Source organism: Nematolebias whitei, chromosome 22 (genome assembly GCF_014905685.2).
Source record: "Nematolebias whitei isolate Nwh7 chromosome 22, NemWhi1, whole genome shotgun sequence".
Lineage (NCBI taxonomy): Eukaryota > Metazoa > Chordata > Actinopteri > Cyprinodontiformes > Rivulidae > Nematolebias > Nematolebias whitei.
In genome coordinates this window covers 9,127,202-9,154,145 of record NC_056519.1, presented here as the reverse complement: position 1 = coordinate 9,154,145, position 26,944 = coordinate 9,127,202, and the positions used below count along the sequence as shown (strand labels likewise).

The 26,944-nt window shown below is 40.6% G+C and overlaps 1 protein-coding gene across 1 annotated transcript in view; it reads right to left on the bottom strand.

The window, feature by feature from the left end:
* Nucleotides 1–1,111: 1,111 nt before the first annotated feature.
* Nucleotides 1,112–26,944, bottom strand: part of nrcama (neuronal cell adhesion molecule a) — a 73,641-nt gene continuing 47,808 nt past the window's right edge. Inside the window, exons 2-32 of the mRNA XM_037695656.1 lie at nt 26,031–26,212; nt 25,750–25,767; nt 25,363–25,468; nt 23,831–24,024; nt 23,568–23,690; nt 23,269–23,439; nt 21,949–22,060; nt 21,635–21,819; nt 21,230–21,361; nt 20,837–20,980; nt 20,652–20,763; nt 17,868–18,034; nt 17,606–17,753; nt 17,398–17,522; nt 17,053–17,082; nt 16,663–16,764; nt 13,608–13,805; nt 13,453–13,523; nt 13,109–13,334; nt 12,853–12,968; nt 12,541–12,748; nt 11,679–11,801; nt 11,416–11,592; nt 11,246–11,278; nt 10,616–10,681; nt 6,825–6,947; nt 6,539–6,706; nt 4,948–5,079; nt 4,779–4,857; nt 4,163–4,174; nt 1,112–1,913 (exon numbers count right to left, since the gene is read on the bottom strand). Of these exons, the coding sequence (XP_037551584.1) occupies nt 1,679–1,913; nt 4,163–4,174; nt 4,779–4,857; nt 4,948–5,079; nt 6,539–6,706; nt 6,825–6,947; nt 10,616–10,681; nt 11,246–11,278; nt 11,416–11,592; nt 11,679–11,801; nt 12,541–12,748; nt 12,853–12,968; nt 13,109–13,334; nt 13,453–13,523; nt 13,608–13,805; nt 16,663–16,764; nt 17,053–17,082; nt 17,398–17,522; nt 17,606–17,753; nt 17,868–18,034; nt 20,652–20,763; nt 20,837–20,980; nt 21,230–21,361; nt 21,635–21,819; nt 21,949–22,060; nt 23,269–23,439; nt 23,568–23,690; nt 23,831–24,024; nt 25,363–25,468; nt 25,750–25,767; nt 26,031–26,148 (3,954 nt within the window). The 5' untranslated portion in view covers nt 26,149–26,212 and the 3' untranslated portion in view covers nt 1,112–1,678. The remainder of the gene's footprint in view (nt 1,914–4,162; nt 4,175–4,778; nt 4,858–4,947; nt 5,080–6,538; nt 6,707–6,824; nt 6,948–10,615; nt 10,682–11,245; nt 11,279–11,415; nt 11,593–11,678; nt 11,802–12,540; nt 12,749–12,852; nt 12,969–13,108; nt 13,335–13,452; nt 13,524–13,607; nt 13,806–16,662; nt 16,765–17,052; nt 17,083–17,397; nt 17,523–17,605; nt 17,754–17,867; nt 18,035–20,651; nt 20,764–20,836; nt 20,981–21,229; nt 21,362–21,634; nt 21,820–21,948; nt 22,061–23,268; nt 23,440–23,567; nt 23,691–23,830; nt 24,025–25,362; nt 25,469–25,749; nt 25,768–26,030; nt 26,213–26,944) is intronic.

The window sequence follows — 26,944 nt, the reverse complement described above, 5'->3', positions numbered from 1 at the left end:
CCACATGCTACCATAACAGTGTCAACTGTTAATTCAATATATAATTTTGACGTTTTAATGGTAGTAGTAGAGCTCAAACTACTGCATCTTTCATATTTGTTCAGGTGGAATGACCATATGAATGGTGTACCGCAAGGTTTAGTCTTAGGACCCACACTCTTCCCAATCTACATAAGTAATGCAGTTCAGATCATTCCTGATGCATCTTTACATTTCTATGCTGGAGCATTTGGGCAAGTGTATCCTTGGAGAGACCACTCAAAAAAACTTGGTTAGACTAACTCTACTGGAATAAAAGGACTCAAACCATTCAGGCAAAACACCCTCACAGCCCAGAACAGAGGCACGGGATTCACAGAGTTCAGGTTTTCATTTGCAGTTTGTAATCTGAACATTTTCTTACGTAATGGTGGAATTTTGTAGACTTTTTTCCCCTCATGTGCTCCGTGCAGTTCTGAATTCTTACCTAGATTTTAAAGTTGTTACAAGAGTAAGGTCACAAGTTGGTCTGCATGTTGTGTAGTCATGGGGTTTTGTCCATGAAGAAACATGTAACCGTTCATCTTAGACACCGTTTTCTGCAAAGGCACTAGAAACCACACAGAGAGCTTTGTAATCATCCACAAAGGAGTAAATATCCAGAAACTACCACAGATACTCCCAGTAAACCTTCACGTGTAGCATCAGCAGAAGTAGAACCGGTAAAATTAATGTTGAGGTGAGATAATTGTGACAATGACTCTTGTCTCTGGTCTTGCTGGACCAATAAAAATCAAAAACACATGATGAGAAAACGAGGCAACAAACAGGCCAATTGGAAATAAATTTTGGAGTATAGGCTGGCTGGTGTGATGCCGACTTCATTTGTTCCTACACTTCCAGGCAGCACAGATGGACAAACCTGACCTGGAAATACAGCTTTCTTCTTTATTTGTGTGTACAAACAGTCCCTTTATTAGAAAAAGAAAATATAATAATAATAATAATAAAATTACTTTGAGTCATTCTTTTCACAGCCATGCCCACAAAGACACCACTGTCATGTTTTCTCTATATGTCCAAACGCCATACATCTAACACTTTCTGAAAACAAGTCAAACAAAATGCCATATCCAGTGGCTCGTGCACCAAATACCGTGTAAAAATGCAACTTACCTCTGCAAAAAAAACTCACACAAGGTTGTAAAATGCGTAACGGACTCACGAGTTACTTTCATGCAGGTGCTGTAAATGTGAATCGATGCATATTAGCCTGCCAGCGGGTCATGAAGAGTACTTTCATTAAAATATATAAATATTTGATACATCATATTTAGGGATTAAATGGCACTAACACACAATTGGCCACACTCGTGCTCAGTCTGAGTGGTAAAAGCCCTCCGGTACATTCTATATTGCTTGCTCCTCCATCTTTTCTTTCAGTGGTTTGGGGGGCGGGGGACTGTTTGTGTGTTCATCTGGAGGTCACAGTGTGACTGGGGCTGATGGGTGTGGAGATGATGACATGTCCGCAGTCTAGGTAGGTAGCCTTGGTCACCAGAAAGACAGTCACCAGGGGGTAAAAGTATGTTACTATAACAAGTGTCAACTCAGCAGCTGTCACCACAGCGATGCTCATGTTTGCCAGGGTAACGCTGGGTGGCCATTGCAACCCCTGCAGTCAGGCTGAAGCACGTTGTTACACAAATGAGTTCATGGCATTGACAGGCGACGGGGCCTCAGAACTCTCGTTGCCTTCATGTGTGTCTTTCTCTTTCTTGCCGCTGTACTGGCCAATAAAGGATCCGTCCTCGTTAAACTGTCCGTCCCCACCCTCCCCGTAGTCCACTAAACTGTCGTCGCTCTCGTCGCGACGCACCGTCCCGTTGGACGGCGTCCGGCTGCCCTTCAGCGGCTTGTGATCCTCGGTGTCGCTGTTGGGAGTAAAGAAGGAGTCATTAAGAAATAGTTAGTCCGTAGTTTGATCTAACATATTAGCGTTCTGGCTTTTCCACTGCACAAGTGTTACAAAAACACATGGTGGGAGCAGTTCTTCATACGTAATGCCTCTTTTCTACAGCTTGTTATCTTATAGGCAGAAGAGTTTGCATTAGATACAGCATGGTTTCCAAAATGAGCACAATGAAGAGTAAATCTGGTAGTTTACACTTCATGGTTCTTGTACAGTGGAGCAGCTCAGTTAAACATGAGTATTGTTGCGTTAGTGCTGTACTTTTCAAAGCCTATGCAAAGACAGAATGTTGTAGATGCGTGCCATTCAGCCTTTTGCAATGTACCTGCATTAAAATGCAATTTGTAAAACAACTGCAGTCAATACGCTAGCAGGTTACATGCAAGAATCCAAAATGCAATCAAAGAGTCACAGCTTCATTCGCTTTTATGCTAGATTATTGTAAGAACACCTAAATCTCTTCCACTTTATACGAGGTTTTCAGGATGATGTTAGACTTCAACTCAACTATTGTGTTTAATGGACTTTTTGTTAAGATGAACAATTAATAAACCTGTTTATTAAAAGTAGTAAAATATGATTTTTTGTCATTGTGTTTACTATGTCACAACAATGAGTTTTGTGACATAGACCATTTACACTTGGTATTAATGTAAGTAGATAGAGTACACTCAACAACACTGATGGCATATATCTGGTTGGTCAGCCAATGTTGGTAACATTTTATTTCATATATGGTGCAGCCACCCATCCATTTTCAAATGCTTGTCTGATATTAGGTAGCAAAGACATAAAGTCAAGGAGAGAAGCCCAGATAACTTCCCAGTGACAATCTCCATTTCACAGGCCAGGGAGAATTCCCCCACAGATTTGTGTCTTCTTGGACTTTCTCTTGGGAAGACATACCCAAAACACCTCTAATCATCAGGAGATGATCAGGAGACATCCCAATCACACGCCTTAACCCCCTGTACTGCCTCCTTTCTATGCAGGGTAACAGAAGCTCTACTTCATGTTTCCTATGGAAAACTAAGCTTCTCACCCTATCTACCTGCAATCTACCCATCACCCTACAGAGGAAAACTAATTTTAGCCACTTACCCAGGATCTTGTTCTTTCCATCATGGCTCATATTACATAGAACAGAGAGGGGCCAGTAAATCATGAGCTTTACCTTTCGGCTCAGCTCTTTTATCACAACAGACTAAAGGAACACCTTCATTATTCAACACAAAAGCTCAAGTCCATCTATTCCATGGTACCATCACTTGCGAGCAAGACACTCGGGTACTTGAACTCTCTGCTTGAGCCAGAGTCAACCCCAACCTAGAGAGAGCATTTTACTCGTTTTTAGCCAAGAACATTGCCTCAGACCTAAAGGAGTGTACCCTCGTTTCAGCTGCAAACTGCTCCAATGCACACTTAAGGTCATGGTTCCAAGATGCCAACAGAACCACGTCATATGCAAAAACACCTCAAGCTCCTATCCAAGAACACCACCCTGGTGGAGTCTAACCTGCACCGGCAAAAGGCTCGACTTTGTGTCGAGAATATGGGCGCAGTTCTTGCTTTGGTTATACAAGGACCAGATAGATTGTAAAAGGGTGATCGTGTCACCCCATATTCCTGCAAGACACCATCAAACAATACTTTGAGGAACGTGGTCATAAGCCCTCCCCAGATCCCAAAAATGAGTGGACTGGACAGTCGAACTCTGATGCCACCTCAGCAACCTCAAAATCGCGAAGCTCTGGTTAGTTACGAGCATCTCCCGAGAGTAGACTTTCCCAGAGAAGCTGAGAAGTGAAATCTCCCCAATAGTTGGAGTACACCTTCCACTTTCCCTTTAAAGAGTGTTTACAAATTTTTACTAGTAAAAATGCAAATGTATTTTAGCTACAATGAAATGCCATCATCACATGTCTACGTAAACATTCTACAAAGTATTCTGTGGAATGCAGCGTTCGATAATACCGATTTCCAGAAAATCTCCCGCTCGTGTATCTCCATTTGTGACTTTTTAGTGACAGAGAAAACAAAACGGCTAGATGTGATCACTGACATGTTAATACCAGGTGTAAATCAGATTTCTGTAGACCCGATAGACTGAGTTTGTCTCTGCTTTTAGTTCCACTAATGTTAGAAAGAGCCTAAAAAGCATTTTAAAGGGTTGCGTGGAATGCATGCTGGTTTTACCGCTGCTTGCCTTACCTCTCCATTGACCTAAACTCCCCAGAGCAGAGAGATAAAAAATGCAAGTTTACATGAAAAGTAGTTCATCAGCCACAATAAGTCTCTTTATACAGTGATACTTAGAAAGAAAAAGCATGAAAATGGAAACAATGAAAGTTATAACATTAAAAGACACACAGACAACTAAATTATTTTATCAGTCCAGATACAAGTCTGATTCTTGGTTATATTTTCCAAAAGTGTATTGTACTATACAAAGTATTTTATCATACCAGAAAATGACTGAATTAATAACTATTATTCGTTTTTTCAGCTCATGGTTAGTGTTCTTGGAAAGACTTGAGATATTTTGTTGAAACTTTAAATATCTTGGATCATACGAAGCCTTTTTAAATTAGATGATCAGCGCATAAGAGAGTTAGTAAACAGAGTAGTTTAGACTTTGTCTTGCCTCTATGCAGTTTTTGGAAATGGAGTCTGGTAAGGAGAATGTCTCTGCAGCCTGGTACCATGATTTACACATAAATAGCCGAGTCAGAACAATAAATGGGAGGGGGAAAAAGGAAAATCACTACTATTTTTTTAATTATTGTAGCTACGGGATTCATTTCAGATATTTGTTATCATCTCTCACCTGTACTCCCCAAAGGTTCCATCATCCTCCTTCATGGGCTGGATCTCAGGGTCTTGGTGAGCATCTTCTTTCTCTTTCACTGTGGATGCCACACAATATTTTCTTTTCAATACTTGCCCATGCAGGTCACTAAGCTCGTAGTCTTAACACACACCAAACCTTGCTGTACCTGGATATTTGCCACCTTTGTTTCTCTTGATGAAGCAAACTATGAGAAGCACGAGGATAAGCAGAGCGATGGCACACATCAGCCCGATGAACCAGCCCTGTGTGGCAATGTCTATCTGCCGATTGGGAACAGCTGGAAACGCACAGAAAACACAAAAAAGGGAGAAACACAAGGAGACAGCAGAAATGTCAGTACAGGTTTAAATTTAGGCTGATGAAAATGTGGGATTTGCTGTCTTCATGCAGAGCAACATGGAGGTTAGGAGACTCTGAAAACACTAATGGGATGTTAAAATGAGTTAAAAAGCAGAAATAATAAAAAAGTTATAAAAAAAATGAAAATGGCACACAAGTTATAAAACAATAGAAATGTTTTTACATGACATGAAAAGACTACTTGGACTCTTCTAGGAAAATATTTTGTTTCTTTTCACCTAAATTAATCTTTTGTATAAACGGTATACTGTACATCTATAACTTGTCTAAGCTTTTTATAAGCTGCGTCTTAAAAACATTTCCACATTTAAATTTTCTCTTAGAATGTCTTTTTTTTATTTTTATGAAGCTGATTTTTGGTAAATGCAAAAATAATTCCAATGCACATGCATTGAAATGTATGCATGTAAAGTGCAATAAACTATTCTCTTTTTTTATTGGATATTAATTATCTGAAAATAGCATGGTTCCCAAAGCTGGTCCCTGAGGAACACCACTCTGCTTGTTTGCAGTGGTTTGTTTGCTCCAACACACCTAATTTGAATGAAAGCATTATTTTCAGGCTTTTGCCAAACTTAAGTAATTAATTTACTGAATCAGGTGTAATGGAGCAAAGAAACAACTAAAACATGCAGGATGGGGTTCCTCAAGGACCAGAGTTGGGAACCACAGAAAATACTGTAGACCCTAAAATCTCTAAATTGACCCATGCATTAAACATTTAATAATAACCTATGGTGTCTCTCCTTACAAAACAATAATAATGTAAATTTTTCATTTACCCTTTATTTATCCAGGTAGTCTCATTGAGCCACGAGAACTCATTTTCAAGAGAGACCTGTTTAGGGAACAGATGGGGGTTAAGGGCCTTGCTCATGGGCTCATAGTGGGCCGAATGAGGGTGGGGGCAGGTGTGGGTGCTTCACCTACCCCACCCACATTTTTGATGTTGTCAGTACCGGGGCTTGAACCGGCGATCTTCCAATCACAGGCCCACCTTCTCTAACCTCTGCATCACCACTCCCATAATAATAATAAACCTTTAGCATCTAATTAACTCCTAAATCTACACAAATGACTTTGATATTCTCTATTCCAATTAATGTAATTTGATTAAAAAAGTGCTTTTTATTTTTCCATTCACTTTTTCAAGTTGTGAATTAATTTGAAAGATCAGCACTTGAAACGAAAAAGAATAAAATAAAATAAAAATAAAAAAACAACACAAAAACATCTGATTTACATAAAATGAAACAACGATAAATTCACGTTAAATGCACAGTGGCCATCTAATGATGAGACAATGCCGACAAACACAAAACTGGCAAAACAAAAAACACGAAGAAGACTATCTATGCTGAGGCATGCTGCCTCACCTGGCACTGTAACCAACACTTTGTCTGTCTTGTGGACCGCCTGGTCAGCGCCGTCTCTAGCTACCACTCGCACCCTATAGGACGTCCCCGGCTTTAAGCCTTTTATCGTATGTGAATGCGTACCGTTTACCACCTCCCTTTTCCAGTCCTCTTCACCTGGAACTGATGCTGCGGATGAGGAGGGATTAAAATTAGGCAGCCTTGTTATTTTCCAGTATTTGAGGAGTTTCAGTAAAGCAGCATGCACTGATAATTCTGTAAACGCAAACATGAAGAGTAGCCTTACTGTTTTCTACATTATATTCCACAAAAACATTCTTTTGGAGTCCAAAGTATTCCCAACTGATCACTGCACCTCCCTCAATCGCAGACGCATTAACCGTGCCAAACACAGGGCCAACAGGAGGCGCTGAGCACAAAAAAGACCAAAAAAACTGTTCAAAACACAAATAAAGTTTACAACAATCTAAGTGAAGTACAACGGAGCTTTAGGATCACACTAAGGAGAACAAATAAACTACATTACGACAAATAAAGTCATAAAATTACAAGAATAACCATAATATTACGAGAATAAAGTTGTACGAGAATAAAGTTGTAGTATTACGAGAATAAACTCGTAATACGTTCCTGGGTCAGCTCGCACCTGCTGTGGACAGCCTCCAATGCGAGTCACTGTGTTTATGAAGTAGTCTGCGATCACTTTTGAGTCACTGTTTGTGAAATATGCCTCCAGTGACATTATGTGACAACTAAATCCGTCAATGCAGCCATTAATTGCAATTCTATATGGCTTCAGTTTATCATAAGAATACATATGCCACAGTGCATTGGGCGTCCTGCTGTTGTACTGCCTGCTTACCTCCCCCCGCTGAGACGCTCCAGACCGATACAAAAGAAAGTTAAATCTTGGATGCAGAATAGTGGCCTCATACTGAAAGACTGTTTTGCATGCACAGACTGGCAGGTCTTCAGGGAAGCTGTTGAAAATGAGGGGACGCTAGACCTGGAGGAATACACATCCTCAGTTCTGGGGTACATTAGCAAATGTGCTGATGACGTCACCACCATCATATATGTTAAGAGTTACCCGAACAGGAAGCCTTGGCTAAATGCAGAGGTTCGCACCCTGCTGGAAGCCAGGAACATTGCCTTCAGGTCTGGAAACGCAAGAGCTGAGAAGGACAACGAAAGAGCTGGTTGCTGGTATTAAGAGGGCCAAGGCCACATGTGCACAGAGGATCCAGGGTCAATTGACCTCACAAGACCCACGGAGCATGTGGAGGGGCATTACGTATATAACAGATTATAAATGCAGAAGTGAACAATGCCCTAGAGACCCATCACTGCCTGATGCCCTCAACAGGTTCTATGCACACTTTGAAGACCCGAACAGACCACCCAGCACCACACTCACCTCACCGTCAGAAGAAGAGCTTCTCAGGGTGACCTCAGCCGAAGTGAGGAATACTTTCAAGAGGTTCAATCCTCACAAAGCAACTGGCCCAGACAACATCCCCGGGAAGGTGCTGAAAGGCTATGCCGATAAGCTCTGCAAGATGATGGCCGACATTTTTAACTCATCACTCTTCCCACCTGCCTGAAGACTGCCACCATCATCCCAGTCCCAAAGAGCTCTACAGTGACCGGTCTGAAGGACTATCGGACAGTAGTCCTCACCCCGATAGTTGCTAAATGCTTCTAAAAACTGGTCATGACTCACATTAGAACAACCATCAACATCAACGAGGACCCTCACCAGTATGCATCCCGTGAGAACCGATCAACAGAGGATGCAATCTCCTCTGTGGTCCACACTGCTCTCACCCACCTGGAGCAGAAGGACTCCTATGTCCATATGCTCTTTGTGGACTTCAAATCCACCTTCAACACCATGATCCCCCAAACCCTGATGGACAAACTACTCACACTAGGACTAAGCCCCTCCATTTGCAACTGGGTCCTGGATTTCTTAACAAACAGACCTCAGTCTGTGAGAATTCACAACTTCTCCTCCACCATAACCCTCAGCACTGGCTCCCTTCAGGGCTGTGTGCTAAGCCCTCTCCTATTCATTCTGTTCATGTATGACTGTGCACCTACGCATCCAGGCTGTCACATTGTAAAGTTTACAGATGATACAGCAGTGGTGGGATGCATCACAAACAATGATGAGTCCAGCTACAGGCAGGAGGTGGAACACCTGGAGAGCTGGTGCAGGAAGAACAACCTTTACATCAATGTGAAGAAGACAAAGGAGAAGGCCGTGGACCCCCCCCCCCCCCCCCGAACATAAGAGGATCTGCAGTGGAAGTGGTCTCCAGCTACAAGTACTTGGGTGTACACCTAAATGACAACCTCAGCTGGAGCAACAACATCACCAGCCTGATAAGCAAAGCACATCAGAGACTCTACTTCCTCAGGCGGCTGAGACGAGCTGGTCTGAGAAGCTCAGTCCTCACCTCCTTCTCCAGGTGTGCAGTGGAGAGCATCCTGTGCTCCAGCATCAACGTGTGGCATGGAGGCTGCACAGCTGCAGAAAGAAGAGCTCTGCAGAGAGTGGTGAAGGCTGCACCTGACTGCTGGATTCAGTCTCCCACCATCAATGACATCCACCCTTCTAGATGCAGGAAGAGGGCCACCTGCATCATGAAGGACCCCACTCACCCAGCACACACACTTTTTGCCCCGCTCCCCTCAGGAAGGAGGTTAAGGAGCATTAAGTGTAGAACCACTAGACTGAAGAACAGCTTCTACCCTGAGGCTGTTAGACTCATGAATCTCTAACCAGAATAATCACTGTAAAAAATCACATCATGTTGCTGCTGATCTGTTTCAATGTTGCTGCTGATCTGTTTCAATGTTGCTGCTGATCTGTTTCATGTTGCTGCTGATCTGTTTCATGTTGCTGTGTTCATGCATGCTCATCTGCTCACACAGAGTCATGCTCGTGCTGCAGTTCGGGGTATTGCTTTTATACTACTGGTGCTTAGTGTATTTTTAGTTTAACCTTTTTCTTAGTTCATATCTTTAATCTAATACTGTTTTCCTTTTACATTTTATACTTTGGTTGGATGGGACCCAGTGTACACAATGTCGTTCCACCACATGTACCATATGTGGTGTGTATAACAAATAAAGAACCTTGAAACCTTGAATCCTTGTAAACACTCATCATTTTACCGCAGCTGTAAGACTGCTTTTTAATGTCGGAGTTCTGATAATATTATGACTTTATTCTGGCAATTTACAAGTTTATTCTTATAATATTATTACTTTATTCTCGTAATACTAGAACTTTATTCACATAATTTTATGAATTGTAATTTTTTTTCCCCTTAGTGTGGCCCTAAAGCTCCATCATAATGAAGTACTGCGTTCTAGATAAAAATAATAAAGTAATTTAGCAGACAATATTATAAATTATTTTTAATAAATACACAAAGACCCTTAGTTTTTTTCTTTTTGATCCCATTAGGACCTTCTAGCACTATATGGAAAACAGGACTGACTATCGTTAACCGCAAAAACGTCCATCTTAGCAAATGTTCTGTTCTTCCAGCCACATTTCTCAACATGATGTAGAAACACGGGGCAGATGTGCATAAAATGCGATGGTTTTTATCATAAATTGATCATTTTAGAACAAGTTGACTAAGAAAAAAAATCAAGAATGTTTTCATTCTTGTCAGAACTAGCTGACCAGCTGGTTTTAATCACACAAGTTGCTCTGATGAAGAGTGAAAAATGGCAGATTCCAAATATTTTTTTCTAAAAATGACCAAATGTATGTTCTCAACTTGAACCAAGAGAAGTACTGTGGAAGAACCTGATGTGGACATTTTAGACAAAGACTTGTAGAGTTTGTCCCACGCAGATTGAACCGTTTTCTATAACTGGATATTAATGACTAAATAAAATCATTTAGTCTCGTTCTTTTCCACTTGATGTGCGTCTGTGCTCACGCACAAACTGCAAAACCCCCGTGTGCATTTGCTGAGATGAACGGCTTCTGCAACGTTCAGTTTAAGGACGGGTAATTGTTGAGGTGGTTAGGGACGCGGGGAGTGCTTGTACCATTGTGAAACGGGGAGTGCAGAGACTGAGTGGTGGGGGAAGTTTGGTGAGGGGGCTCTGTGGGGCCTGAAAAGGACACGAAAAGAGTGAGATAGTACACATGACAAAACACAACATACAATAATAGAAGAAAACAAAGCTCAAACATGCAGCGGAAGCTCGCAAATCTAAGATTTTGAGGTAAATCAAAATAAAAATGAAGCCAAACTGATCCGTATCAAAACTCTACGACAGTCCTAACGTGTTAAGTCTACTTTGTAGCGAGGTCACACACAAATCTGTCACAATGAGTAAATAAAAGGTCAAAAACTCAATCCGTGCAAAAGCCTCTAAAAACGCTTTCTAAATGACCCGGGATGATTCAAAGATGACCAAAACAATACGACTACAAAACAGTTATTTCTAATAAATAAAATTAATGTGTAAACACAGCCTATTCTTTTAAAATAAACCAAACAGGCTTGCGTTCACATGCCATGAGGATGTTTTATTGTTATAGTTTGCAAACATATTAACATAAACCGTGCAGAAAGGTGAGCTAAGTAGGATATCTATGCTATGATTTGCTTTGGTTTTTAATAACAGGATAAAATTAGCATGCGTTAACTTCCATTGGCACGCATGGGTTACCTTTGCCCGCCTCTATAGTGGGCTGAATAAGAGCTTCAGGGAGAAGAGAAAGAGAAAGATAGAAGTGTGAGATATTGAGCAAAAAACACTAATTTCTACCCTTTATTATTGTTTCTTGAAGAATGGTGGAGGAATGATTAAACCATAAGACAAATACAAACTTGACTCACTTATATCCATGGCTGTATAGGCCTCTTCTGTAATATTGGGGCCAGGGCCCTTGATTGTCGTTGCACTTAAGTAAAACTTGTAGAGCACACTGGTGTTCAGGCTGCCCAGGGTTAGCGTCGTCTCGTTAAACTCGAGGTTGATCACCCTCAGTGGTCCCAGCTCATTCGTGGTATTGACTGTTAAAAGAACAACAAGGGGCCACGGATGAGTAACGAGAGCCGGAATGAAAAGTAGACGAGAAAATAAAATGTGCTAATTTTACCTGGTTGGTATTTGAGGGTGTATCCTGTGAGGCGGCCATTGTTGCTTAGTGGTGGGCCCCAATTCAGAGTGAGAGAGTCCAAACCAGGATTGATCACGTTCAGAAAAGAAGGAGGACCTGGGACTAAAACGACAGGTTCATGGACTGTTAGATGTAGTAACATTCATCTTTTATTTCTCATTGACTGACTCATCAGTTTAAGCTTTTTTTTTTTTTTTTTAACTGCTACTTCTCTACAAACCTACCAACTTTTAAAGAAAGGATTATTCATTTTAATCTGGAGAAGTTTAAATGTGAATAAATGCAGGTTTGTTTGAATGCAATCCGTTTGTATTCGAAAGTCAGAGCTTGTGAGTTCCAAATGGTTTTCGTGTCCCAAAATATGAGATTGTTGACCAAGTACAACCTCTCAATTCAAAAGTCGTAATAGACGCAGGTACAAACTTTTTATTTTCACTTCTGTCAGTTTATTTCTCTGTAATCCAGTTACACACACGCGCAACACAGTCCAGCCACTACTAGTGAACACCTTCCTAGAGTGTTTGAATGCAGAGTGGATTATTAGTTATTGATTTATTTAGCTAATCGTAGTGAGCCTGCTCACTGAGCAAAACATTTGCAAATACCTTCAGTATTTTGACTTGCAAATGGAACATGAAGTTGAGTCGCATGTCATTCTTAAATCTGAGCTCCGGCTTTTGGGATAAATGGAACAAATAATTTTCAAACTGGCAATTCTACACCAGACTCTTTTTCTATATATAAATTATTGGATACAATTTTGTTCCACTCAGTTGAGCCACAGCCTCGTATTGGGTGAATAAAATGTCATGTCAGGATGTTGCTTTGAGCCTACAGGTACCTCCTTCAGGTGTTTCAAAAGTCTTGTTGGAGCTGTGAGGTCCTTCTCCTTTGCTGTTAAGGACTCTAATGAAGATGTTGTACACACTGTAGGGGTGAAGTCCCGGCAGCGTTCCCTCACTGCGGTTTCCACTGAAAGTTAAAACTTGCTCTTTATTATCTCCTTCCCCCTCTGCCTCCTGCCGGCCACGCTCACGACGGTAGTACACCTAAAGAAACGGCACAGAATGAGTCTGATATGTTGCGATTGTTGCTCCACAGGGACGAAGGCGGTTCGGCTGCGAGAAGTCCAGTCCAAATAAAAACCACATACGTTATATCCTTGTAATTCTCCTTGAACAGAAGAGACAGAAACGGGCTCCCAGTGGACTTCAGCCAGTGTGCCGTTACGAACCATGACCTGCACGTTGTCAGGAGCAGCCAAAGGCACTGCCAAGCAGAGATACCAAACCGTTAATCGACTGTATACATGCTCATATTTGAACATATCTACATTTGCTTCTTCACGTGTAATGTTTCAGATCTAAAACAAGATATTCATAATAAAATACTCCACAAAATATACTTACAGTCTTCTCCTGAGTAACCAGTTACTACGTCCGGTTCAGGGCCGTTGCCGTAATTATTGAAGGCTTGAACTTTAAATTCATACGGCACGTAGATTGGAGCTCCAGTGACAATCAGTTGAGAAGAGTTGACAACATTTTTGGATTTCCACTCTCTTTCCAGGTCCTTCTGTCTCCAATGGACTTTGTATTCCAGACCGGGTCCATTAGACTGGAAACCCGTTAGTGGCTGCATGGAGAGAAATGCTAATGAGACTGTTTTAAGGGATGGGAGTTACAGAATGGAGTGTTTTGTCCGCACAGTTGTCGTTTGCAAAAAAAAGGATCAAACCTTAAAGGTTTCTTACCGTCCAGGAGATGACCAAGTTGCCAGGTTCTGTTCCTTTACCTTGAACATTTGTTGGATTTTCATCTGGAGCTGGGAAAAAAAAAATTATGTGTACAATGAGATTTTTAACATGTCTGTGATTTATTTTTGGGAAGAAGGTGATCATGTTTGTACCTGCAGGGTTGGTCCTGTATTGTCGCGAAGGCCAACTGGGCTCGCTCAAGCCGACTTTATTCCGCGCCTGGACTCTAAAGGAGTAGTACACGTATGGGGAGAGCTGCAGCTGGGCTGTGGTGCTGGTACCAGGAACATCTGTCAGGTTGACCCAAACTCCCGGCTCGTGGAGCGAATCTTCGTACTGAATCAGGAAGTCTGGGGAAGACGTAAAAATTCAAGATTCAAAACTGAAATGAAGCAAAGATTTGATGCAACCTAAGACTTTGATTTTTTTTAACTCATTAGCATTTCTCAATTTACTGAATTGTCTTCAATTTAATTGAACAGGAGTGAACTTAACTGGATTTGAATCTGACCTGTTTGTTTTTATTTATAAGTCTGAAATTGTGTTTTATTAATCAATTAATCTGATCTGAACTTAAATAAAACAGTAAATCCCACCAGAGTGCAACAAAACAAAAAGCTTTTTTTTATTTGTAATAATTATTCCAAATGGCATCAAACCCAGCTTTAGGCAAAAATCAAATTCCTGCTTTTAATAATTGTTAATCTTCCATTTCATTAGTAACACTGATTCGTTTAAAAAATTGTGCATTTAGATGAATTTCCCACATTTGACCACAAAGATCTTCCAAAATTAACCGTTTCCCACGTGTTGCAGTTTATTTTAACATGTTTCACTCAATAAAATTCACACGCCTACGTGGTCATATGTAGCGTTCATCTAGTTTTTCTGTAAGGGAACTAAACACTTTTTAATTTTTTTTTTTTTACTTGGTAATTTGTCTAAAAACTGTCTTAAGTAAATTGCACTTGACAAAAGTGGGTCCAGAACTCAAAATGATACCAAGAAATGAATGTAAATCCATCTATTGTTGGTTAAAATACACAGAAATTGATATTATCCCTAAAAAACAAGCATGACAACACAAACAATCTGAACATCAACGCACATCTTAATACTTTATATTCAGTTATGACCGTTACTGTTTTTTTTTGTCTTTATAACAATTACAGAGTAAATATGCCATAAGCAATCATTTTGAAACTAATAATTAAGGATAATCTAAATAACATCCATTTGGTGCTTCATGACTTACATGTGGTCCTGACCATAACGTTGGGAACCACTGAGAAAATAATTATAATTTTTTCCTAAATTTACTGGTAACGTATTCATGAACTTGCTAACTAGATTTCCTCAGTATTAAAAGCATTAAATCAAGTTATTATTCATTCTAGATGGATAAGTGTTTCCAGTTTCAATGTAGACACTTGTTGAGTCAAGAGGCTCTAATCCAGGAGTGTCCAAACATTTTCCTATGTGGGACAAAATTATCAAGATGAAAAGATTTGTGGGCCACAAAAATGTGAATTTAACGCTCAACAACATGAACTATATATTGGAGAAAGGACAAAAGTTTACAAATTTTAGTGGAGAAAGAGTTTTAAATTGTTGTAAATCCAAAATGTTAAAAGACCCATAAACACTAACCATATATTTTTAATTACAGTGTATTTGATTTGATGGGTCTATGATTGTTGTGTTCGTGTATTTTGAAAGTTAATTTCAGTTTGTTCTCAGGAATAAAAGTGTAATTTGAGCAAGTGTCCTTTTAAAAAGGAGTCGATCAGCCTTTTGTATCATGGACGGCCCAAAAGGCTGATCGAAGGTCAGAAAAACCGTCCAGCTGTCAGTCGCTACAACAGATTCATAGAAGATTTGATAAAGTTGATCAACTCGTATGTAGATGATACCACGTTATATTCATGTAAAAATTACCCATTTCCTCTTGATTATTTTATCAGCTGCAATATTTAGCCAAGTTTTATGAATCATCATCCAAAGGTCTTTCTGGTAGAAACCAGTAACGGTTTTTGGTGCTTTGTACCAGGAAGTGAAAATAAAAAAGATTATAGCCAAAAGTTTGTATTTTGCTTAATATTGCTCATTTTGAGAAGATTTGTTTTTCATCAGTTTTGCTGTTACCATATTTTCTGGCGTATAAGTCGCAGTTTTATTTTTTGGGCAAACATTTGTCAGTCCTGCAACTTATATGCCGAAGCAACTTATACACCTTTTTTTTTCCCCATATTCATAACACAAATTTTGACTGACACTTAAAATTTCGAAGAACTACAACAGCGAGTCCTCCCGTGCGCGCTCGCTTCACTCAGCTGGTGCAGGCGGAAGAACGCTGGAGAGCTAGTGGCTCTGGCCGCAATGGATGGATGGATGGATGGATGGATGGATGGATGGATGGATGGATGGATGGATGGATGGATGGATGGATGGATGGATGGATGGATGGATGGGTGGATGGTGGATGGATGATAGATGGATGGATGGATGATGGATGGATGGGTGGGTGGGTGGATGGATGGATGGATGGGTGGATGGATGGATGGATGGGTGGATGGATGGATGGATGGATGGATGGATGGATGGATGGATGGATGGATGGCACTGCCCAGGCGAAATGAAGCTGGTTTGACCATTAAAGTGCATTTATTAAGGAAAAGTTAAACTGAGACACACCTTTTGGTATAATGTTGAGCAAACAAATAATTGTTTTTAAGTGTTAATCTTGTTAAATTTCGAAGAACTGCAACAGCGAGTTCTTCCGTGCGTGCTCGCTTCACTCAGCTGGTGCAGGCGGAGGAACGCTGGAGAGCTAGTGGCTCCAGCTGCGATGGATGGATGGATGGTGCCGCACCGCCCAGGAGAAATTAAGCTGTTTTGCCCATTAAATAAACGCATAATAAATGTGACTTATATAGGTTTTTTCCTCTTCATGACGTTTTCTTGACTCATGCAACTTATACTCCGGAGTGATGTATACGCCGGAAAATACGCCTAAACATCATCTAAAAAAAGGATTACCAACAAATTTGCAGAAAGTCTGCATCAACCGCCTGCTGGCCAAAATGATACCAATCTTAAACTGCAGTTGTGGACCACACAGAATCACTCCATGGGCCGCAAATGACCCTCGGGCCGCACTTTGGACACCCGTGAAGGAACTCGGCAGCAGCACTGTGTGTTTCATACTCTGAGTTGGACTGTTGTGGTCATCTCCAGGGGTCCAGGTGAGCTGAACGCTTCTCTCTGTCTGATCAGTCAGTTCCAGGTCATTTGGTGGGTCAGGTTTCTCTGCAGAAAGAACCAGAGCACAGTTCTTTATGCTGCGTTGGCAGAGACTTTCACAGTGATGCAGAACTTAAAATGTATGAGGATAAGTGAGTGAACGCCCAATGGAAATGCAGACGTGGATTTTTTTAAACACCAAGGATTGCTGGTAAAATCAAAGTTTTTAATTTGTACTTAATATCAAATAAAATCATACATGTAAAATTAAAATTAGTAACACAAAACAATGGACATTCGAAGCAAACCACCGACTGAAGGAACCGAACGAAGGCTACGCTGTGGTTTGTTTACCGTAAACGAGTGCCGGAGTAGGAGTTGCCTCTGACAGCAAGAAGAAAAAGTGAAGTTCAAGAAGAGAAAAAGATGTTAGTGACGGACATTTTAGAAAAGTAAGAAGAAGCAGAAAAATTACAACTGCAAAGATTTTCTAGGATCTAACTCAAGTCTAAACATTCAGGCACATTTGAAACAACCAGATGAAACATTTTATTCAAAAATACACAGCACAAGAAAAATATAAACAGGAAGAAGAAGAAGAAAACGAGTTAGTGAAGATTTCAGACATGTCAGAAAGTTACACAGTTTGTTTTATTCAAATGGATCTTTGGGAAAATACGGACAAAAGAAACTACTTACCAACAACAGTCAGCTTGGCGCTGGCGGAGTCCTGATCCAGAATAGTGTTAGTGATGCAGGTGTAAGTGCCCTCATCATCATCTGCCACATCACTGATGGTCAGGCTCTCCTTGCCCACCACAAACCTGGAAGTATTACCAATAACGTTTCCTAAAAAAATCACATTTTAGACACTAATCTGGTTATAGCTTCATGTTTTTGGCTGTACCTGTCGTCGCGAGGCAGCTCTCTGTCGTCCTTCAGCCAGGTCATTGTGGGAGTGAGGGTACGGTCGTGTTTGACTTTACACTCAAACATGGCGCTCATTCCTCTCTGCACCACCCTGTACTCCGGCTGTTTCAGGATACGAGTAGGCTCTGGAATACAGAGGGAAACACAGCTTTAAGGCCTAAATGCTGAAACACGACAATAGGATCAGTTTAAAATACTATACAAATATTTATATCTGAGATACTATTAGATCATGAGACCTTTGACTTCCAGGGAGACCTGATTCTCTTTCCTCCCCAGGTTGTTGGTGGCGATGCAGGTGTAGTTTCCACTATGTTGCGGCTGGGCTACATTAATTTCCAGAGTCCCATTCTTGTGAATCACATATGGGTCACCATTCTTAATGCTGATCTGAAAGTCTTTGAACCTGTATGAAAAAAACAAACCAGACAGCTTCAGTACCACAAAAAAACAGACAAAGAGCTTCATTTATTCCCTGCCCAACAGAACAATAAAAAAAATTTAAAAAATGAGAGCGGTCAGCAGGTTACTCTTTTCCATTTAAAGAAGTATGCAGAATTATGATATTTGTGGACAGTCATTTGTGTATGAGTTATATAATTTGTACTTTTCTTTAATCCATTATGTTATGAGGTCAAAGATTTGTGTTGAGTTCCAAAATTGTAACTGTTAACTACAAGGAGCTGCAACTGTTTGGGAATTTTTGGTCAAAGGTTGTGGATGTTTTTATTAGTATGACTGAGAATAACTCTGCCCACGAATCATATGTTTGGGTTAGTAGAGAGAGCTGGATGAGGAGCTGAGCGATGCTGCAGCATGCAGCTGGCAGCCAGGACACCTCTGAGTTCTGTGAACTCAACTGAACTGATAAGGGTATAAAAACAAGCTGAGGATGCAGATCACTGCAGAGTCCCGTGACTGGTCTTCAAGTGTGTACTTTATGTATATCTATGTAACCTGTCCTGAAAATCTGACCTTGCAAGTAAACACCGGTTCAAAATCTTCTCCTGCTGTCAAGTGTGGTTCGTTTTGAGCAAGTGAGATAAAGCAAGAATATTTTTCTCCAATAGTAACATATCTCATTTGTATTATAACATGGTTATCTGTTAAAATAATGCTGTTTGGTATTTTGTAAGCTTTAAGACAACTACAGAAATATTAGGATTATGACGCTACTTTGAAGGAGACATCCAGATTGCAAGTGTCTGAATCATGTAAATCTAAGTTTGCCCAAATGAATTATCCCCAACTGTCACTTCTTGACTTTGCTTAATTATGAAGTAAAAAAAACCTCGCATGTTAAGGCTGTATTATTCTCTGACATTAACCAAAAACCACTGGACAAGCTTCTTCAATCAAGGTTCCCAGTCTTTCATGAAAACTAAATTTCCTGAGTAAATCCTGAACATCCAGGAGATATTTCAATCACATGAAGTGCTCAGAACTTCACATCCTCTAGGGACAAGCGGACGTCACCTCGAGGTTGTCCGGTGGACCAAGTGAAATAAGTAAAGTGCTATGTGTTGTCATCATTGTATGTTCCCATACAATGGCAAAATTGGTTCTCATTTAACCCATCGCACCTGGGATACACCCAGGTGGAGCAGTGGGCAGCTATGTAAGCACCCGGGGAGCAAATGGGGATTAGGCGTCTTGCTCAGAGACACCGCAACATGTGGGCATGGGGATCAAGCCTGGGACTTTCAGGTCCCGACCCCCATCTCGGCCCCCAATAGACATGGTTTAAAGTTTTCTGTCGCCACAATGGATTTCTGTAAATTTTAACGTCTGTAAAAATAAAAGGGGGGCACGTGTGTTTTGTGTCAAAGCAGTGTCTTTTTAAAGCCATTCAATCTAATGATGATACAGGGATTAAACTGACACCTTCAACAAATAAAGAGAACAAGAGCCACAGTTTGACCCAATCAAAGCAGGGCGGGGCGGGGTTGGACGCGGCAGGTGATCGCAGTGTTCCTAACTTAAACAGAGACTGCAGGTGAGAGCATAATTAGAGTTGATGAGAGCTTAATTATACCGTATAACTTATGCTACTAAAAAGCCACCATAGCCAATCAATAAAGATTCATGTACTATGTAGAGATGCACCGATCCGAAACCAGTATAGGTATCGGTACGATATTGAAAAACGCCTGGATCGGGTATCGGTGACGATGTGACCGATCCATGACTGGGCAGATCTATTCACTCTAATTCTATGCTTTGTGGTCTGAGTGACGTCACTAGTGTACTGACTGAGCAAATTAAAGTTGTGTTGTTTTTACATGTTTGACAAAACTTGTGAAGCTCTTGGTGTTTAAGTGTGCTGTTATAGTGCAGAGTTTTCAATAAATTTGTAATTCTGTACATTCATGTCTGTGTTAAACAAAACAAATGTTTTAAGTTAATTCAGCACTGGGTTTGTAAGCTCAAACATCCAGGTAGACAACAAAAATGGCTAAATCATGTCATCTGGACCTGTTTCAGAAACGGCTCCAGATGACATGATTTAGCCATTTTTGTTAATTCAGCACTGTTTTTCTGCATCGGATCGGTTCTAACAAACGGGCATCGGATCGAAAGTGAAAAAGGTGGATCGGTGCATCCCTAGTAGAACATGGACTCAATGATACTAGAATACAAGGATTAATACTTGAACACATCAAAATCTTAGAAAGATTATATTTTAATCAGCAGATCAGTGCTGAGTTTCCCCTGATTTTGTATGTTTTTCTGAAATTCCCTGAGTTTTTCCTGTCTGGACAATGTGAAAGTCATTTACAGGTTTTCCCTGATTTCCAGAGCTTCTGGGAAACATGTAGGTTTGTTGAGACGTCTCACTTAACCTCTTAGTCAGTCCCTTTTTGCTGTACACATGCTGTATATAATGTCTGCTTTATATCTTTATACCTGCTCCATCACAAGAAAAAGATTCAAGCCTGATCTTAGAAGTAGCTTTTAAGTCTAACTTTGAACATAATGTTGTGGCTAACTTTGCGTTGGTGAAATTGTGACCTGAGTCTTACCATGTGATGGACGGTAATGGAGAGCCAAAGGAGAAACAGTCAAGTAAAGCAGGGTTGTTGGTGATGACACGATACACTTGGTTGGGTGGAGTGAGCACTCTTGGTGGTTCAGCTATTGGGAAGAAAATAAATCATGCTAATTTGATCCATGACAATCTTTAGTATTATAATATGTTGGAACTTACCAAGAACACTAACAAAAGCATTAGCCATTAGGTAGCCAAACTCATTGGATGCATTGCATTGGTAGACAGAACTGGTCCCTGTCTTCACATTGCTCAGAGTCACAGTGTCATCATCTACCTCGCGTCTGTGGTCCATAGGAGCATCTGGAACAAAAACAAAGGCAGATAATACCATCTTTCATTTATAATATTAAAACTCCTCTGGTAGCGATTGGTTTCTATTGCACCAGTACACTGAGTAAACTTTTATTGACAACCATTAAAAATTCATTAGAAATCGTCAGCTCATTTCTCACTGCAACAAAGCAAGCTGATTTGCACACTGTGCACTAATCTAGGCATGCAGAATGTAATCAAATGTTGTTTTTCACGGTATTGTTTTAGTTGACTCACTCTCTAACGGAATTCCATTGACAAACCAGTGGATATCCGGTTTGGGCTCTCCATTAACTCTGCAAGTTAGGATGCCGGTCTCATTCGGAGCGAGGATCAGGTTCCTGGGAGCACTGACCCAGAAAGGAGCCGCTAGGAACAATGAAGAATAATAAAAATAAAGGAGCATTTATATAAAAAAAGAATGTGCACGGAATTTTAGTTAACTTAAAGGATAGATAAATAGTTGCATCATTCAAAATATTACAGAGAGTTTTACTCATAAACCAAAGCAAGTCAACAAAATACTTTTTAGTAGAATCAGCTATTCTAATAAAAAGGCAAGAATTAACATTTTAGAAATGTATTATAAAATTAATAATTATGCAATATAAAAATAAAACACCTTGTGTTGATTTCGTGTACCTTTTACATAGACTTTAATGGTGTGGTGTGCAGAGCCCAGCTTGTTGGTGGCGGTACAGCGGTAGTCACCAGCATCATTTTCCTCCACATTCGAAATCTTCAGTGTTTTCTTGAAGTTTTGGAATGACGTCCTGCTGCTCGGCAGCTCCCCTTCTTCCTTCTGCCAGAAAACATCTGGAGTGGGCCTGTCATAGAAAGTATGAGCGACATTTTCATGTAAGCCTGTTGCATTTCCTTTCAATTGACAGAAAACATCCGACAGAGGACACGTAAGTTCCTCATACATGATGAGATACCAAAAAATGCCATCTTACAATCCTTCAGCGATGCACTCCAGCTCCAGAGTTTCTCCTTTTAGAACCATCTTGGTGCTCGTGGCGCCAAAAGGCAACATGAAACCAGGGCGACGCTCCCCCTTTGAGCTGCCTGAGGACACAGGAGGGAATCAGAGCCAGGTCAAAGCCTTCAACTTGGAAGAACTCATAATGTTTAAGAGAGAAGTGTAGGATTTAAAACTGTGATGCTGGTGGACAATGATCAAAAAAGGCAAAGGTACTGCAGAGTAAAAACAGCAAACTGATGTGAGGACATGACAAGACGAATGGATAGAGAGTGAAGGATAATTGAGATCAATTGTGGTTCCCAAGGGCCACTATCCTGCACGTTTTAGATGTTCCTGTGCTTCAACAAATGGAAGTATGGGTGATTAACAGATTTCCGCAGAACTTCAGGACATGCTGAAGAGGTATTTCAGCCACTGAATCAGGTGTGTTAGGGCTGAAAAACAAATATGATGCAGGATAACAACTCTTAAAGGACACGATAGGACACCACTGAGAAATACCAAAGGTAGACTGCTCCAAAAGAACGGGGGCAAGAGGTCAACTAGAGAGAAACAGGCCAGCCACATATGTGCATATCTTACTTCTAACCTACAAAGCTCTCAACAACCTAGCTCCATCTTATTTTAGAAATCTTATTGTTCCATATTTTCCCAACAGAGCACTTCGCTCTCAGACTATATTTATTTATTTACTGTTCATTCCTACACAGGGGAAGGGGGTGTGGCCAAGTTAAAGGAAGTTCTTTGCACCATGGATGAAATAGGAGGCAGGGGTCACACTGACAGGGCTGTACGGGCGTAAACCAGCAGCACTCACCGCTATAGAATTCAGTAATATTGTATAAAGCAGCCAGAGTCGCATTTACAATTTCCACTGCAATTTTATAAGAAAAAAAATCACAAGAATGTAAAAATGGGAAACACAAAACATTAAACTTTGCCTTTTGGTTCATTAATTGGCAGTTTAGTTTTTAAAAGGTCCTTAAATAACTCATTTATAGTGTGTTGCTGAAAACATTTGAGCTCCTTGATCACAGCAACATCACTGTGACAACAACATGGACATTATATTACAAAACAAGAGAAGGAAACGAGCATCTGTTACAGTTTAGTGTGAGCAGCATCAGGAAGAAGAAATGAGGACTCAGACGTAGAAAAGGCAGACTGCAGAGGTCAAATATTGGTCTTGAATCAAACTGTGACACAGCAGAGCTGCTCCCTAAAACCTTTAGCATCAACATAATGAGTGGGGATTTATTTGGTCTTAATTTGACACGTTTCTTTGACTTACTGTCCAGCACCGTGACTGAAATGGGCTGCTTCTGCTGGATAGTTTGGGTGTGGGGGAAGCGAGCGTAGCAAATGTAGTCACTCCGGGTGTCTTCTGGGAGGACATTCGAAAAGTACAAATCTCCATTCAGGGCCTGAGACACTCGTTTGTCCAGGGTCAGCTTCTGAAAATCTGAAAAATAAGCCAAAATATAAAAATAAGTAAATAGGTCTTTGATTTTTAGCAGATCAAACTTATGACTTTACTATAAAAGTGATTTTTTTGTATGGGATACTTAAACATGTATGGAAATAACTCACTGTTATCCATCCAAAAGATGACAGGAGGAGGCAGTCCTGCTGGAGGTCGGCATGGCAACACGAGGGGGGTCCCCATCTGCACCATGATAGCCTCATTTTTCTCCTTTGACCATAAGGGGGACCCTGTGAGCCCAATTAAAATCAGTGTGAACAGGAGTGATCCAAATATGTTTTCATCTACACTTTAAAAAGGGAAAAATAAAAATAAAAAAGAGGCAAAAACTTTAAGAATGAATGTAAGAAGATTTCCTGAGTGGTCTTACGGGACTGTCTGATGACGATGTTATTAGACAGAGCCGCTCCGTGCTCGTTTTGAGCTCTACACTGATACGTTCCCTCGTAGGCTTCAGCCTTTTCCCCGCTGATGTCGATTACAAGAGTCCCAGAACCAGGTTTCATCAGGATTTTGGGGTCTTTGTCCACGTCAAAGTGAGTACCGTTTCTCGTCCAGGAGAAACTAAGATCAAAAAGACAAGAAGCAGAAAATAAATTAATATAAAAAAAACCCTGAACAGCTAGTTCAACTCCTTTGATTGCGTTTATCAAGCGGGTGGACTCCCAGAACAGTAGGCCTGTCGCAATAAACAATAAATCAATTAATCACACGATAAATGAAACTTAACCTTACTTTCATTTATCGGCTTTATCGTTTTTTCATGTCTCTTTCTACTGAGGACAAAAGGCTAAACTCCGTTGCTCTTCACTGACCCTTCCCTTTCACTTTAAAATCCATTTTAACCGTCCAAAATCTGGTTTTTGGATTGTTAAAAGCAGCTAAGCTGAGAAGCTAAGCTACGAGCTAAGCTAAGAGGCCGACATCGGGGAAAAAAACGTCTCGTCGAAACTCCGAAATTCACAGTTGAACTACGTGCCTTCATGTAAAAAGTTGTTTTTCTCTGCAAAAAGAAGCTGAGAACTTGTTTACCGATGTTTTTTTATTAAAAGCTTTGTGTGAAATATGCTATGTAGGGGTGCACCGATTGCAATTTTCTGGCTACTCACCGATCTCTTAAAAGTCTGACCTGCTGATTCCGATTATGGCCAATACCAATTTTGTTTTATAAATGACACTGTCAGGTGGTATAAGGTCACAATGCACCTTCAATTTTCCAATCATTTTATTGAAAAATAGACCCTTGAACAATATCCAAGAAACAATACAAACTTGTTTTAACTGACCATGAAGTAGTGCACTGAAATATAAATTAAGTTCAGACAATTGTTGTTAAAACTACAATTTTTTTGTGGGTAAAATTGGTTTCTCATGTAAGTATCAGCCGATCTCCGATTTCCCAATATTAAGGAAATCGAGGCCGATAAATCGGCCGTTCGATTTATGGGTGCACCCCTAATGCTATGCTAAAGAGCTCAAACCACATCGAGCATCCACCATTCTGAGAACTGAAGAGAGACAGCCCATGTCATGTTAAGGGGCCTCCCTCCCATTTTTCTTAAAGAGACATGCTGCTCGCTCCCTTACTAGCCATCCTTCGGTTTAAACAGTTTTATATTGCCATCCAGTGGTAAAAAAAGGTACTACAGGCAAAACCAATTAAAAATGTCTTCTTAAATTTGACAATAATTACTAATTATTGTCAAACTTTAAACAAAATTATTGTTTATCGCAATAATTTCTGAGACAATTAATGTCCAGCAAAATTTGTTACTGTGACCGGCCTACAGAACAGTTGCTATGGTGATCTGATGAGGCCAACAGAACCAGAGCTGTGATTACACGGACTTGAACACTGACGGGTTTTAATAATTTATCCAGCGTTTGGATTAATTGTCTCACCTGGGATGAGGCTTCCCTTTGGCCTCGCAGTGGATGACGATGTTCTCCCTGGGATCAAAGATGTAATCCTTTGGGGACTGCAGCGTAATGGTGGGAGGTTGAGGCACTGGAGAAACGTGCACAAAAGTTCATCTCAGACTCACATGAGCTAACACTGAACGGTTTATAAGCAACGTGCAACAGACATGAACATTTGGTCAAACTTTGTGGAGCTGAACCACCACAGCAAACAGACCAGACTCGTATCTAAAATCACACCAAACCAAGCAAAAACACTCAGCACAATTATATTGTTGTAAAAACTGCATGCACATCACTGCACCCAAAAGTAAAATGCGAGGACAAAAACTACACTCAAGAGTCATAGCAGCATTTGGGCCAACTTACATCCTTCCAGTACTTTAGCTTTTTGTCCACCATGACATGTCGAACCACAGTGACAGAATATTGAGGAAAGCCGTTAGTTTGGTTTGCAAGGAACAAACAGCAGGTTTGGCAAAATACAAGCACCTTAAAGAATTTGACTGAGCTTGTGTTTTTGTGAAGCATGTGGAACGAATGCAAGAAAAGTAGCTGATTACAAGTATTGGAAAATATTTCCTCACTTTACAGCGGGAAATGAAAGTAACATGCATGATTTAAGTTATAGTGATGAGGATGAAACTTACGATCAAGAGGCACTTCGAGTGCTGAAATCATGTGGCTCAGGAGGATCAGCAGCACAGCTCCAAGACCTGGAACCCACTTTAGATTCCTGTCCATATTCCTAAGTTTCAGTGTCGCCATGATCTTTTTCCACCAGGTTTTACAGAAAGTTACAGGTTGTTGGGGTGAAGAGGAACAATCCGCCCTGCACAGATGAGAAAAAAAAAGGCTCATTTTGTCCTTTATAAACCGCAGATATTGCATTAGATTCACCACAGTGGTCTTAAAATTCATTTCTAATTGTTTCCATGCCCCTGGAGATACAGCTGCATCATAAAGTAGTACCTACTTATTCCAAAAAAGTTAAGCCAGGTCCTCTGGATGGGTTCAGAAAACAAAAAAATTGTTGAAGCGTTTCGTCTTTCATCTAAAAGACGTCTTCAGTCTGAGGAGCTGTATTCAGATCAGTCTCTTAAATTGCACCTTCTCAAAGTGGATCAACCAGGTTGTTGTTGACATTCAAGACCAGCTGCTCACATGATCAAGGAGGACCATGAGCCTAACAATGGATCGTTAGCACCTGATGGCTGTTGTTTACTATTCACAGAGGGTTGAGTGATACTAGCAATCACAGCATTGTAAGAGGGGGACAGTTGAACACGGAGGCCTTCGCCCCCGTTTAATGATGGGCGGGTTCTTTTCACAAAGATGGCCTCCTTTACTCCTCTCTCAAACCATCGTTCCTCTCTATCAAGGATGTGCACATCTTAGAAAAGCCAATTAGTAAAGTTCTCTATCTTAGGAAGCCTCTTTAATTTTAAATGATTTATTTTAAATTGAAATTCCATGCCGATCATGCGACTCATCCATCAATCCGCCAATTGTGTCATGTCCAATTTTATTTTGAAAAAAAAAAAACGTGATTGAACGAGTCTGT